This window comes from Leptosomus discolor, chromosome 3, assembly GCF_034619465.1.
Source record: "Leptosomus discolor isolate bLepDis1 chromosome 3, bLepDis1.hap2, whole genome shotgun sequence".
In the NCBI taxonomy this organism is placed as follows: domain Eukaryota; kingdom Metazoa; phylum Chordata; class Aves; order Leptosomiformes; family Leptosomidae; genus Leptosomus; species Leptosomus discolor.
This window is the reverse complement of record NC_141393.1, coordinates 66,265,119-66,280,223: the sequence shown is the minus strand read 5'-3', so window position 1 is coordinate 66,280,223 and position 15,105 is coordinate 66,265,119. Positions and strand designations below refer to the sequence as shown.

The 15,105-nt window shown below is 42.0% G+C and overlaps 1 protein-coding gene across 2 annotated transcripts in view; it reads right to left on the bottom strand.

The window, feature by feature from the left end:
• The window catches only part of EDEM3 (ER degradation enhancing alpha-mannosidase like protein 3), a 31,168-nt gene extending 17,171 nt beyond the window's left edge, over nucleotides 1-13,997 (bottom strand). For both annotated transcript variants that reach the window (XM_086463409.1, XM_086463410.1), the window contains exons 1-6: nucleotides 13,831-13,997; nucleotides 11,494-11,539; nucleotides 5,959-6,059; nucleotides 3,336-3,375; nucleotides 1,768-1,880; nucleotides 914-1,067 (exon numbers count right to left, since the gene is read on the bottom strand). In XM_086463409.1, coding sequence (XP_086319535.1) covers nucleotides 914-1,067; nucleotides 1,768-1,880; nucleotides 3,336-3,375; nucleotides 5,959-6,059; nucleotides 11,494-11,539; nucleotides 13,831-13,997 — 621 coding nt within the window. The remainder of the gene's footprint in view (nucleotides 1-913; nucleotides 1,068-1,767; nucleotides 1,881-3,335; nucleotides 3,376-5,958; nucleotides 6,060-11,493; nucleotides 11,540-13,830) is intronic.
• Nucleotides 13,998-15,105: the final 1,108 nt, after the last annotated feature.

Below are 15,105 nucleotides of genomic sequence, written 5' to 3'. Positions count from 1 at the left end.
ATACCTATTACCTGGTTCATTGGAATTTGGATAAAAGAATACCGCCCTGAAAATCTAGCAATGTATTTACCAGCAAACGAGGAACTCTGAACACAAGTGCTCACGGAAATTAAGCTTTGTAAATATCTTGCTACTCCTGGCTCCAGAGAATACCTGCTAGATGGACCTGCTTTTGTTGTGGGCACAACATAACTTTCTGCAGAGGGCCCTCTCAACAGAAGTTTGTCAAACCCTGAGCAGTGTGAATTAAACATTTTCACTAGAAAAATGCTGATTTACTGAGCCTAAATTTTTAATTTATGGGGAAGTTTCAAATCAAAGCTACATCTCACAAACTCAATAGATGATACGCATGGGAAGTAGTTTTCTGTCATGCAAAGGTATGCACCATGCTTTGTTTGAATACAATGAAAGTTTTTACAGTGACTATTTTTAGATTACAGCTACCTTTGCCTTCTTAAAAATGAGGATGTAGACCATGAAGATTAATCAGTTTATGCTAAATGCACAAGCAAGCGCTTGCAAGTTGCTCTTTGACTGTTTTAGTGAGAAATATGTACCAAAACAAAAACTACTCTCCTCAGCTACTTGGTGGCGCCTATAGTGGCAGGGAGAAAAAAAAAAAAAAGAAAAAAAAAAAGGCACCAGACAGTGATTAGACAAGATTTCTGCTGTTATTATTTACTCACAACAATGTATATTAGGATTTTTAGAGCTGGAAATGCAGGTATTCAGAAAGCCTAAAACTGTATTTTAAAATACTAGGTAGCATGTATGACAAATGAGCAATTTATCAGCTTTTGATTTTCTGTACACTTAATAGACAAGTGATTTTATAAACAGATACAAAAACAAAACAACCAAAATTTTGCTTACGGAAGTAATCCTGAATTGCAGAAACCAGAGAACTTACTCTTGGATACGGGAGACCACTAGTGGTGTTAAAAGCAGGTAAAAGCTTGTAGCCTAGTTCCTTTGCCATGTGCAGAAGTTCACCATTGTACCACTGCATATATTCACCTTTTTCTTTCAGCATAATTGCCACTGAATGCCCACCTAGGAGACCTCTAAACACAAGAAAAATTATCCACATCTCAAAAGGTATATTCATCTGAACAGTAATGCAAAAATGTCTACAATTTAGATGACTATGTACATAACTGTGCTATATTCACACTGCCCTAATTTTCAGAAATGCTGAGCAGATGCAACTCCCAATTATAATCAAGGTTAACTGCCAGTATTTTGGAAGTAATTCTTATTGTTTAGGACTCAGACGTAAACTGTAAAGGAACCATTAATTCATCAATATAGTTGGTCAAGAATAACAACCAACACCTCTAAAACTGCATGTAACAGCTTGAAACTAACCTGCTCTGATGCTGCATTTAGCAGCAAGTTGGACCACAGACACCCAGAGGTCCCTTCCAACTTGAGATAATCTAAGTATCAAAATGTTCTACCCATTAAATTGGTGAGACTGTTTCCATTACAAAAAACCACTGCTACCTCAGCACGTGCAATTTTTTTTAATCAAGAAAAAAAGCTATGCCTGCAGCAGTTACATGGGGGTCAACTTGATTCAGTGTCACTGCATCAATTCCTGCCTAGCATTTTAAAACCTTTCTTAGGGCAAGTGTCAAGCTACACTAACTGACAAAGGCACAACTGTTTTAGACGAGGTGAAATAGCACAGAAACATATGCCTTAAGGACATTCAGCTAAAAAACACATTTTAAGAGTTTTGAAAACATAGAAGTTACTCACCCAAGGACTCTTATATTGGTTTCAAAGACAGATACAACTATGTCGTTATCTAAATTAACATCCTTTATTACTTTTTTTACAGCCTCTTCAAACTCTTTGGTTTTATTTAACACCTGGAATACAAATGTAACCAGGTGTTTAGGTTCCAACATAGCTAGTACAGTCACACTCAGGTGCAGAAGAACAAGTGCAATGAATTAAAAAGGAGAACATTTAACATGTCTTAGATTGATATTCTGGTCCTGCAGGGGCATACTCTGATACAGCGCAGTTAGACACTAGTATTATTGTTTTTCTCATGAGATCCACAAAAGAGAATAAAAGCTGTGTGCAAACAATAAAATCACCAAGAATGTACTTAAACTATTACCAAGTATTTATTTGTTTGTTCCTTCCCCTACTCCCTTACCATAACTGTAGTGCAATAGGACTCAGTAGGCTGCAGGTTGTGCTGGCAAAGTGAGCAAAGACTGGCCTGCTCCAATTCCTCCAATTTCCCAGAAGCCTCCTAACCACGGACTCAGGAGCCACATCCTAAGTTTGGTGAATCATCCTAGCAGTCTTCCTCCTCCCAACTGTTTTTTCCCCTGTGCCTGAAGACAGCTCAGGCATTTCCTACAGATTTTCTTTCAGACCGACTTTCCTTTAGTTCAATTGACCTTTAAGAATCTTTGTGACTTATCCAATTTGTTATCATAAGTGCATTTAAATTCCACAAGTGTTAATCCTGATCTAAGACAAGAAAACAATAAATAACCACAATAATCCATCTGAGTGTCCGGTAGAGACTGGGATTTCCAGGCTCCACCTTTTCAACATTGAGGACCTGATTACAAAAGAGCCAATGGTCATCTCGCCACACATCATAAAAAGGGAACGGCTGTCAGAGAAAGAGCACTCTCTGATCCACACACCAAATCTGTGCGGTAAGAGTTTTCAAAACCTTTTAGATTTACCTGTAGATGTGTATGGCCAAAAATTCCTGATTTCGAAACTCTATCTTATGATAACAAAACATGTCAAAGGGATTGAAATCTAATGAAAAGTAGTTTATTAATGATTGGAATCTTTTAATAAGAGATGGAACGTAAGTTTGGGAACATTTCCTGGCAACTATGTCACGGGTTGCATTTTTTTAAACATATATTTAAGTGCATGCAAATTCATTGATGAAACACGTACATACAATTTAAAAACATAAATAATTCAGTAGGTATTAAGAGGTTTTCACCTATAAGTCAGCACGTTGCTTTAGACTATAAGGGGAAGCAAACTCACATACTTTTTTGTTAAGTTACAGCCCAAGAAAAGCAAGATAAGAAAGCATCAGTGAAATGTGAAGGAACCGTTCAAGTTTTCTTTTTGCACCAAACTCCAACCACCACCATTGCAGCACCTGGAAGTTCTCACAAGCAACTGCCACTTCAAACAGATAGCCAGAGATCAAAGGTGAAGAAAAATCAGAATTTTTAATGTATAATTTAAAAAAATGGAAATCTAAAAATAAGTCTAAGCATCAGAAGACAATCTTTCTGTTTTATCAGAGTTTATTAATGGATTAAACTTACCACAAGAGTGTCCAAGGTATCAATCAAGGTCAGTGAAAATCTATGAAACAAAATTTAAAACAGATTTACTAGAGACCTGTATGTGTAGAAAATAAATCATTTTTAATTGTAACCAATACTGTGGAAGAAACTAAAACTGCTAAAAAATCAGTTGTATACAATATGTTTAATATCAAAACACCCTACTAAGTTTCCTCTTCTTGTTAGCAACCAGAATAGGAACTGACTGAAACAAGCTATGATTATAAAGATAACTTTATTTACTGCAAAGCTTTCAAGCTTCTTGTAAGCATATTGTTTATTTCTAGTCTCCAATCAAATCTACTAAGAAACCCAGGAGAATGGTTCAAAGTCTTTTTCCATCCTCTTTTTTTCTTTCTTTTTCAAAAAACAGAGAACATTGCATTAAATGCAATAATAAAAAGAAGAAAAGGAAGATCAAAAGTCATTTGAAGCTAAATTTGTCCTACCAGAAACTGTTCCAATTACCTGCTTCAGAAGAGCTGCAATTTCTGACAATCAAATTCAGCATTAAAATTAGTGGTGAAAGACTAAAGAAAACACTGTTATTTTGTTACGAAACTCCCAAGTCAGATATAATGGAACAGGAAAAGGTACAATAAAGGGCAGTAAGGGGTGGCTTAAGGTACGTAGCAGCTTCTGTACTAGGAACAAGTGAACAGAGCAGTGCTCTTCAGCCTGCAAAAGCAAAAGCTTAAGCATCCTTACATGAAGATTTTAGAACTTCACATGGCATGAAGAAAGTAAATCAGAACCTGCTATTCTCTGTTTCTTACAGTACGTTTCACGCGGTGCACTCCAGCGCTAGCAAGTGGCAGGCTTAAAATAAAGAACTATTTATTCCGCAAGAAGAGAACATCAAGTCAGATCCTGTTTGAAACAGGAATATCACAATAAGGCTTGTCCTGTTCACATTCTTCTCTAGGCCCGTTCTAGTGTATACCGAGCTGAGTGGACCTTTAGCCTGCCTCAATAAAATTGTTCTTATGTTAAGAAACACATCCCATGCATAGACCAGAATTCACAGAATATGATGGCATTAAAATGGAAAACTTTGAAAACAGCTATAACTGCCTATTGAAGAACAAGCATCAGAAATGTAAACAAGTGCCCAGTGTTTGAGATCCTGTAGATAACACACAACTATGCATGGAGTGCAATTAAAATTCTAATTAAGTGGTCACGTATTATCATTTTCTTTAATTTGTGAAGATACGAGAGCATTCAGTGATTGTCATTCTACAAGAGAAAGAGATTAACTAGTGGCTATGCACAACTGTATAAGAACTACACAACCTTTTCTGTACAAAACCGGAGGAGATTATGCATTGCACAGCTATAGAGGAGGCCGGTGTACACATAACACTTCTTAGTCCTCTAGGAAACCAGAACTGACCTAGCTGTCTCACCCTGTCATTTTCTGATTACAAAGGCTTGTAGAGAACATGACTGATGAGCCAGCTGGCAAGAAAAATGATTATGTAAGAAATGTGATAAATAATAATATAGCTAATTATTAGGAACAGAAAAAAGCATGTACACAGATAAATAATAAATAAATACACTATTCAATGCAGCTAAGGGGCTGAAAGGCATTTTTACTCAAATGATAGCATGTTACTACGTAAAACAAGGTCATTAAAAAGAATGCATGTCCAGGATTAAAAATACATTTTCTTGACACTTCTTTCTCATCAGTCGCATCTCTCAATACCTCCAAGGCAGCAGGCTTATACAGGAATCTCTAGACTAAGGAACTTTTGTACATAACAAAAATAACCAAAAATACATGCTCAGTATCATAGAGCAAATTAGAAGTAGTATTTAAGACAAAGACTTCAGCTTTGATTAACTCTATTCTGCTGAGGGACACTAAGCAGTGACACCAATAAAAAAAAAAAGCATCAGGTACTTGTTATTAAGTATTTGCTCTAAAAACATATACTGCACACATACAGAAAACAAAGGAATCAATTACAAACACATTTAGAGTAATTTAACATGGAGAAAACCAGTCCTTAAATCTACATTTTGCTGGCCAAAGAATCAGTACTTTGTATTATAAGCTATCTTAAAAGAAAAAATAGGAAGAATTTCCATGTCTGAAATACTATTTTGTACTTTGGCAGTATAGTCCTCAGGCTACCACACACATGATAATCATTTGACTAATTATGTTTTCAGAGAGCTTTCTGTTAAAGAAAAAAAGCATTTTAGATATCAGTCATAAGGCCCGCATAATGGATACCAGTTTGGTGTTCTGCGCAGCTGATAATTAACACTTACAACCTCTTCTAAGCAGGCAAATTTACTAATACCATGAACGTCAGCTCACTTTTGGAAGGCTTTCCTATGGAAAATCCTTGGAGAACAATTAAAAGGAACTCCTATCTTTGGATCTCGCTCACTGATCAATTCTTTTTCTGGTTAAGGTACAATTTCACATCAGTTAATATCATGGGAGGAAATAATAAAAGTAAGCATTTCTCACAAATATAAGTTTCTGGACATGTCAACTGAACAAACAAGTTTTATGGGCTGCAAATTGTACTTAGATTCCTAGATGTTTACATGAGATAGTAACCATTTCAATGTCACTAACTTTCCCAAGGCATCATCCACATCCCCTCGACTTGGTTCCTGACCCCGTACTCGTCCACGACAAGTTAAAGGCATGAGTTCATCGGCTGGATACGCATGCTCCTGTAGGGAAACAAAACAAGGGAATCAGTTACAACTGTTACAGCCATTTCAACACTTCAGACCTGCTAAAAGGAAGCAAAATTACGCTGTACTTCAGAAAAACTGCATGACAATCTCTGAGGTGGGAAGGGACCTCTAAAGGTTACCTTGTCCAAACCCTCTAGTCAAGCAGGGTCACCTAGACCCAGTTGCCCAGTACTGTCCAGACAACTTTTGAGTATCTCCAAGGAAGGAGACTCCACAACCACTTTGGGCAACCTGTGCCATTACTCAGTCACCTTCACAGTAAAAGCGTGTTCCCTGATGTTCAGGGGGTACTTCCCGTGTTCTAGTTTGTGCCCTTTGCCTCTGGTCCTGTCACTGGGCACCACAGAAAAGCTTGGCTCTGTCTTCTTTACAGCCTTCTTTCAGCCATTTATATACATTCATAAGAAGCCCCTGAGCCTTCTCTTCTCCAGGCTGAACAGCCCCAGTTCTCTCAGCCTTTCCCCATAGTAAAGATGCTCCAGTCTCTTCATCATCTTTACAGCCCTTCATTGGCCTCTGTTCAGTACGTCTGTGTCTCTCTCGTACTGGGGAGGCCAGAACTGAACACAGTACTCCAGGTGTGACCTCACAAGTGCTGAGTAGAAGGGAAGGATCACCTCCCTCAAACTGCTTGCAATGTGTTGCCTAATGCAGCCCAGGATACCATCAGCGACCTTTGCTGCAAGGGCACATTGCTGGCTCATGGTCAACTTGGTGTCCATCAGAACCCTCAGCTCCTTTTCTTCTGAGCTCATTTCCAGCTGGATGGCTGGAAATGATTAAACTCTGAACAGAGCAACAGGACCTCTTTCTCTCTAACCTCCCAGCAAAGTCTGAAACTACTAACGGCACATAAAAAACCCCCTCAAACCATCAACTGACTTGAATAGTTAATTGTGTGCTTTCTGCAACAAGGTGCACATGACACTTCCTACAATGTTTCTTAGGCAGAAGTTACCACCTCAAAGATGAGTTTAAAACCTAAAACTAATACGAGAATTATCAACTGGCTGGTATTTCATGGAAAAATTAGTGGGAACTGCACTTTAAAGTCACTTTGGAAACATTTCCAAATGAACATAAGTGACTCAGGGTCACAATCACTGCCAGATAAGAGAACTCACTCAGATGGTAAAATAATACAGTGGTATATCACTACACAAGGTATAACAAGCTTTTTTTGTGAATGTTATCTTTTATCAAGACTGAGCCTTTTACAAATACAACTTTTTTCTTTCTTTCCCCCTGCCCCCCCCAAAAGATATTGCTAGAGTCTTTTTGGAAAAGCAACAGTTACTTTCTGCCTAAGTCAAGCACACTGAAAAAAATGCCTGCTCCTATGCGCTCCCAAGTCAACGCAAGATTTGTAGATTTGAACTACCACCAAAATAGGATATCAAATGGAATAGACACAAATAAGAAATTCATCATTGTGCAATAGCAAAGGCTAACTGAAAAATTTTCAGAGTGGCCACTGACATTAATAAACATGAATCTTAAATCTATCTAATTTCAATAAACATGCATGAAATTGCCTCTCCATTACAAGCCAAATACAAGTGATTCAGGGCAAAGCTTCTCTCTTTTGACTTCATCAGGAAATCAGTTGCTGTACTGTACTCTTCAATTTTACTTTTAGTGGAGAACTAACATGTGGCAGGATAAAAAAGTTAATTACTGCACTGCAACTGCAAGTAAACACATTCGAAGTCTTTCTAAATATATGGTACAAAAATAATCTATATTCAAACATGAAAGACTGGAAAAGGAGGAACATTATTCTATAAATAAACAGCTCTTACAGCAACTTCTTTTGAAACTGATGGTTTGTTTCCCTGTCTAGCACCCTCCCAAGTGTTTTTGGTCTTTGCACAACACTGTCCTCCTCAAGTTCAACTACAAAAGCCAGAATCTAGATCATTTTAATACAGCTCAGATGTTTCTGACTATCTGTGCGAAGTACTCAGAAAAACAGATTAAAGTAATACATGACAAAAGCAACGTCAAAACTAAGATCTCCGGCTTAAAATACGGAAAAAAAAGGTGATAAATATTCTGGAGAAAATGGACTTTGTGTCTTATAAAATCGTAAGGAACTAGAGCATTTTGAAAAATAAAAGTTCACTTATTGTCTGTCTAGAGCAGGAAAGGCTACTGGGTCAAGTGATTTCCTAACTTGTAACTTCTCCCCTTTCAAGTAACCTCAAAGGAAGGTAGCAAGATCCATTAAACATGGCACAAATGTTACAAAAAACATATTTCTGGAAAATACTATACAAATGGATGTGGTGGTTTGGCCCTGGCCAGATGCCCACCAAAGCCACTCTATCACTCCCCCTCCTCAACTGGACAGGGGAAAGGAAAAAAAAAACCACAACAGGCGGCTTGTGGGGTCGAGATAAGGACAGGGAGATCACTCAACATTTACCATCACAGGCAAAACAGACTCAACTACAGGAAAATGCAATTTATTACCAATTAACTCAGAGAGGAGTAATAGGAAATAAAACCAAATCTTAAAACACCTTCCCCCCACCCCTCCCTTCTTTCCCAGGCTTAACTCTGATCCCGATTTCTCTCCCTCCTCCTCCCCAGTGGTGCAGGGAGGGAACAGTGAATGGGGGTTGTGGTCAGTTCATCACAGTGTTGTTCCTGCTGCTCCTTCCTCCTCAGGGAAGGACTCCTCACACGATTCCCCTGCTCCAATGTGGGGTCCCCCTCATGGGAGAAAGTCCTCCATGACTTCTCCAGCGTGAGTCTTCCCACGGGTTCAGTTCTTCATGAACTGCTCCAGCATGGGTCTCCCTCACAAGTGCAGTCCTTCAGGAACCGACTGCTCCAGTGTGGGTCCCCCTCACGGGGTCACTAGCAGCAAACCTGCTCCAGCTTGGGCTTCTCTCTCTCCACGGGCCACAGGTCCTGCCAGGAGCCTGCTCCGGTGCAGACTTCCCACGGGTTCACAGCTTCCTTCAGGTATCCACCTACTCCGGTGTGGGGGCCCTCCACGGGGTGTAGGCAGTCATCTGCTCCACCGCCCATGGGCTGCAGGGGGACAGCCTGCCTCACCATGGTCTTCACCACAGGCTGCAGGGGAACCGCTACTTCGATGCCTGGAGCATCTCCTCCCCTCCTTCTTCACTCACCTTGGTGTCTGCAGGATGTTTCTCTCACATATTCTCACTCCTCTCACTCGCTGCAATTACTGCTGCGCAACAATTTTTTCACTCTCTTAAATACGTTATCACAGAGGCGAAAAACACTGTCGCTGATTGGCTCGGCCTTGGCCAGCGGCAGGTCCGTCTTAAAGCCGGCTGGCATTGGCTATATCTGACACAGGGGAAACTTCTAGCAACTTCGTACAGAAGCCACCCCTGTAACCCCCCCCATCAAAACCTTGCCATGCAGACCCATTACAATGGAGCTCTGGAATTTCTACACATTCTGACCTAATTGATGATCATATCGCCTAATGTCAGGACTGTAAATTCAGGGCAACGCACTATGGGAATAATGAATAAAGATGCATTGCTACTAGTGCTGTAAACCAAGAATTACCTTCTGGCCTGAAGCGACTGGCACTTTCACATATTCTTTCTCAGTCAAGAAGAAAAAGATCCTGATTATTACAAATATTGATGAAGGACTGACAAAAAACAGCAGCTTTTTATTCAAAGCTCCTGTTAACAAATGAAAAAAAAAAGAGACAAGGGAGTTCCCCCCTTGCATGCAAACATGAATTTTCAGTCTTTTAAACACGTAACTCTAAAATGCTTATTAATAGAAACAGAAAATCAAAACTCTTCAGCTGGCTGTTTCAAAAGTGGCTTCAAAAATACTTCCTAATCTTTTCCTCAACTTAAAACAAATAAGTCATGTTCTCTGTTTGTTTAGTGCTCCAGCATACGTGGCAAGTAAGTATCCTTTTGGCTTCAGAGTTTCCAGGACAGCTTAAGTCATTCTTCTCTTTCATCCAGAATTTTCTTGCTTCAGATGTAGCAAGACACCTACCAGTTTCCAATTTATCACACAATGAACAGTAGAAGCACAGATCCTTTTTACTGGCGTAGAACATTTTAACCTATTTTGCCAAATACATAGCAGTTTTTACTTCAGAATGACATGGGAAACCCAAGCCAAGCGTTTTTCATAGAACCGGTCCCAGGTAACTAGTTACAAATTACCACCAAAAAGCCTGATGTTTATTAAACTGCTACGGTGTCAAAAGCAAGAGCTGATGTTAAAAATGATACTCACTTTGAAAATACTCTTGCTTGCCTTTCTATTGATTCTAGATTTCTGTTACTCTCATGTACTGTATAAACTTAGTCCACTGTATGGACTAGATGATCTTTAAGGTCCCTTCCAACCCAAACCATTCTATGCAAGTTGTAACTCACAGCTTTTAAGCTAGTAGTACATATTAAAGCGTTAAACCATAATGCAGAAGCTGGGACATGTGGCAAGATATTGTCAAGAGACAACGGTTTGTCCTGCAGGAACTGGTGCAACTTAAAAGAGAGGGGTTTCTGCAACAGCCACGAAGAATGTACAACAAGACTGTTACATGAAGTCACTAAGAATGTACCTTTTATATTTATCTTACACTTACAGTTTCTCCTCAGAAGTGTATTACTTATAGTATATTTGAAAGTAATTATTACTTGAGGAAAGTCAGTCCACTCTAATTCTTTACTCATAAAGCTAACATATTTCAAAGCTCATTACAGTGCAGAATGGCTCACATATCTCAAACATGAAGATGCCTGCACAGAAAATCACAAGTCATACTAAAAGAAGCCATAGCGAGCGTGGCTCACTGTCATATGACACTCACACAACTCAGAAGAGGCTATAATGTGTAGCTACGACACCAGATCCCCTTCTTGTTCTGCAAACAGTGTTTGCTTGTAAAAGAGCTACCAAACTGCATCTAACATGTCCTACCACAGAAGAAATGTCATATGTAATTTTTACCTACAAAATAAGTAAGATCAATTTGTATTCGCCAGAATCTGACTAGACAGCCCTTCTCGAGCTTCCTTTTCCTAGTATTTTTAGGAGTTTGGCATTTCAAACCAAATACTTTACCAAAGATGAAAGCTGTTCATAGCTCGATGTGAGATAAACTGGTTTGAGAAAGATCAGGCAGAGATTAACAGAGTCATTGCTAGCAATTCATAGCTACCATTCTGAAAGCAATCATAACCCTCCCCACATCTTTCTCCCTGAAAGTAACATTTGTTCATTTCTTTTTAAAGGCTATACAGGTGCTCTTACTTATTTTAGCTTTGTTTTCATCCCTACCTCCCTACTATTTCTCTAGAATGTTGTGTACTGTAGGTTGCCTTTTCTCCCAGCTCAGCAAAAACAACTCCGGAAAAATTAAACAAACAAGTGTTTTACTTACCATATAATTGCTATATGCATGATCAAACATTTCAAGCACTTGGTTTCTAAAAAGAAAAAAGAAAAAGCATTAGTGGTCTGCCTCACAATGGCCTTTAACACACCATCTTAGAACAGCAAGATGTATTATACTAGTATCTGAATATCACTAACAGGTCCTGTACTAACATACTCTACTCAAGTAAAGGAAATACAGAATAATCTTTCCTGATTTGTCTACTTTCATTCATTGCAGAACAGAAAGACTATTTCTTCACCAAACTATTAACTATTCACCAAATTAACTATTAAGACCTCTTTCAACCTCCTGTGCTTCACCTTAATTAGCTGTAGATGTCACCAACACCTTAAAGCTAGAGACAGGACACATTCCATGCTCAGCAAAAAACGACAATTAGAATTATGTTCTGCTTATAATCATCAATACTAAAACAAATCGACACAGCAGAAATGCCTGTCCATGATTCAGAAAAGGACCATAAGTTATGAGGTAACTCTCTTCTTTGCATTACAAGACTCGGCAAGCAAATACTAAAGAAAAGCTTTGTAGATACATTTATTTTATATGTTTGAAAAGCAGTCAAGGTGAGAAATGCTACTATATAAAAAAGCACTGGATTTTTTGAACCAGCACTACTTCCAGTCATTTCTAACTGTTTTACTGAGGAGCCCTGCAAGGCAAAAGTGCATGCTCATTTCTAAGCTACCATCAACATAAATCACAATCTCTGCTGATAAGACTGATAAGAGAGAAAGAACATCACAATTATATTCTAAATATCTGATTTAGTTCAATGACTTGGAAATCCACGAAGTAGTTTTAACTCATCAAATGCATTAAGTCATCAAAAGAGCAGAAGACAATGCTTTTTTCAGGTACTTCACAGACTACATCCAGTCTGCAGTTCTGGGATCCACTGCAGCAGACAAAACCCCAGGGGTTGGCCCACTATTTGCCATGTCCAGATGAACTAAGCATACAATCCTGTTCAGTGATGCAGCATACAGAAAGCTTCTTAAAACTCTTCCCTATATGCAACCTACATTTACAGGGCATTTTCTCTAAGAATTTTTGTGACTGACATGATCTTCTCATTAAAGACACAGATTACCTGCTGTTATTCAGAAATTACCTGCCTCGATGCCCCCAAATACAAACCACAGCAAGACACTAGTTGTGTATGCCTGGGGCATCAGATGATACAGCGAGTGCAAGTTATGAATACAAAAATATTAAAGCCAATTGGTGAATGAAATTTAAACTCCTTATGTAGTCATATGAAAAAAACATACAAAACACTATCCACACAAAGTACCCTGAGAACCCAAGACGGAAAACCCCAGTAACGGTAAACATCATCAGAGTTAAATATCAACTTACATCTCACAATTAATAACCATGAGAGTATCCAGAGTGTTTCCCCAGCAGACTTTTTCCATCATTATTCTGTGCAATTGACCAGTAGATGGGAAGAGGATGATGATGATGAAACCGCACCCATAATATACTAAGATCATGATTTGCTTGATTACATATTTGTCTAAAAAAATCCTACTCCACGCAGTGCAATACATTGCCACCCATACTTTAATCTTTGTCTTTCAACTAAAAACTATACTAAAAGAGAATCAGCTTCATACATGTACAGGCATGGGAGACCGAAGTAGTTTACCTTATATACAGGAACTAGGCAAGAACACATGTACACATGTACCTTTTTTATGACTCCCAAAGTCACACGCTCCAGAGCCATAGCCGTAATTAGACCAACTGGCTACGGATTCAGATTTACCTTTGAACACTTTTATCCATAATTACATGCAACCACTGGCTGCAGTCTTCAAGACTGGGTTTCCCAAGTGTATGGCAGAAGGGCTTGGCCCCGCATGCAGCATAGGCGATAGAGGGCTGCCTGCCGCACACGGCCGTGGCACTCTGACCCGAAATACCAGCCTGGCTCTGTCATACACACCTCAAACGTTGATGGGAGACTGACACCACGCATCTCGTAGAGTCTTCGGGGGGGGGGCGCGGGGGGTGGAAGAGAGGGACAGGAGAGCTTCCCGGAGCTCTGCCGGCCGATGGGCACACCCGCACCCGTCAAGACCAACCCAGGCCCCGGGGGTAGCGCAGATCCCCCTGCCCCAGCACGGCAAGGGCCCGGTAAGCGGCAAAGGGACGCAAGCGCACCGCAAGGCCACTGCGGACGGTGGGCTCGGCCCAGGCCCCGCCGGCCTCCGCGCCTGCCGCATAGGGTTCCGGCGGGTCCGAGGGCGAACCGGCACCACCGTCGTTCCTACCCCAACTCCCGGCCCGGCCCGCCGCGGCGGCGCTCACCCCAATCGGCGCTTCTCCTCCTTGCTCATGGCCCCGGCGCCCGGGGCGGCCGCCAACACGGAGGAGGCGGAGAGCAGGCCAAGGGCCAGGAGCTTCCACGGCCTCCTCCAGCGGGGCCCCCGGTCGCCGCCGCCGCCGCCCCCTTGGCAGCCCGCAGCTCCGCTCATGGCCGCGGCCGCCTGCCCGCTGCCGCTAGGCCCGGCTCCGGCCCATCTCGCCCGCTGCCCGCCCCTCGCGGCGCGGCGGCCGCGGCTCCCAGCGCCGACGCGCAGGCGGAAGGGACCGGCCCTCCGCTTTCCTGTGGCGTAGCCAAGGAAACCACCTCGCTCCGCCACTTCCGGGTCCTCCCGCACGCGCCGCCCCGCCGGGCCAATAGGAACGGGACAGGAACGTCGCGAGGCGGGAGAGCGCGCAGGCCACGTGACGGCAGCAGCACGCCGGGCTAGAGGGCGACGTGGACAAAAGGAGGGGCAGGAAGGGCGGGGGAAGAGCGGCGCGCAGGCGCAGTGCCGCCGGACTACAACTTCCGGCAGGCACCGTGGGCTCGGCCGGGCGTTCGCCTGCCGGGATCTGTAGTTCGCGTCCCTGAGGCGAGGGGCCGCGGCCCGCCGCTGCCGGGGGAGGGCTCCAGCAGCGAAGCGAGCCCGGCAGGCAGCCCTGGGCTGGGGCGGGCGCAGGGCGACGCCTTCAGGCACCCTCCGGCAGCCGCTCGAAGTGCGTTTTATTTTTAGTACAGAACCTCCCGATTAAATTATCGCACGCGCAGGCAAAACCAACCTCCCGGCGACAGAAGGGAAGAGCTGCTTTTATTTTCATGACAAGCGTTTTTACACCGTTGTAAGCCAGAGACAATGTGTTTCACGTCCTGCCTGCCCACGCGGTCACCCCCACCGGCCCCAACCGCGGGAACAGCCCCGGCCCGCGCCCGCTGGGCACCGCAGCGCCCTGAACCCTCAACCCGCAGGCGGTGAACGGTGATTCACGGCTGTTCCTACTTCGCCAGCAAAATAACTCATTCCAATACGTGTAGGAAATTCCAGGAAAGCCATAAAAATTACTGAATGAGTGAATTAATTGTAATTTTTCATCGGTGGTCCAATGTAGCCGTGCAGATTGCTGACCTCTACCCAAGTCTGGTTAAAGACAAGAAAAATGCTACTCTCCATCCATTTGCAGGTATCTGAACACGTCCACAAAGGCAAAAAAACAGTTCCCTGGCCATGAGGGACTTCAATTTAAATTGCAGAACAAGGCGATGTACAGGCTAAATCTTCC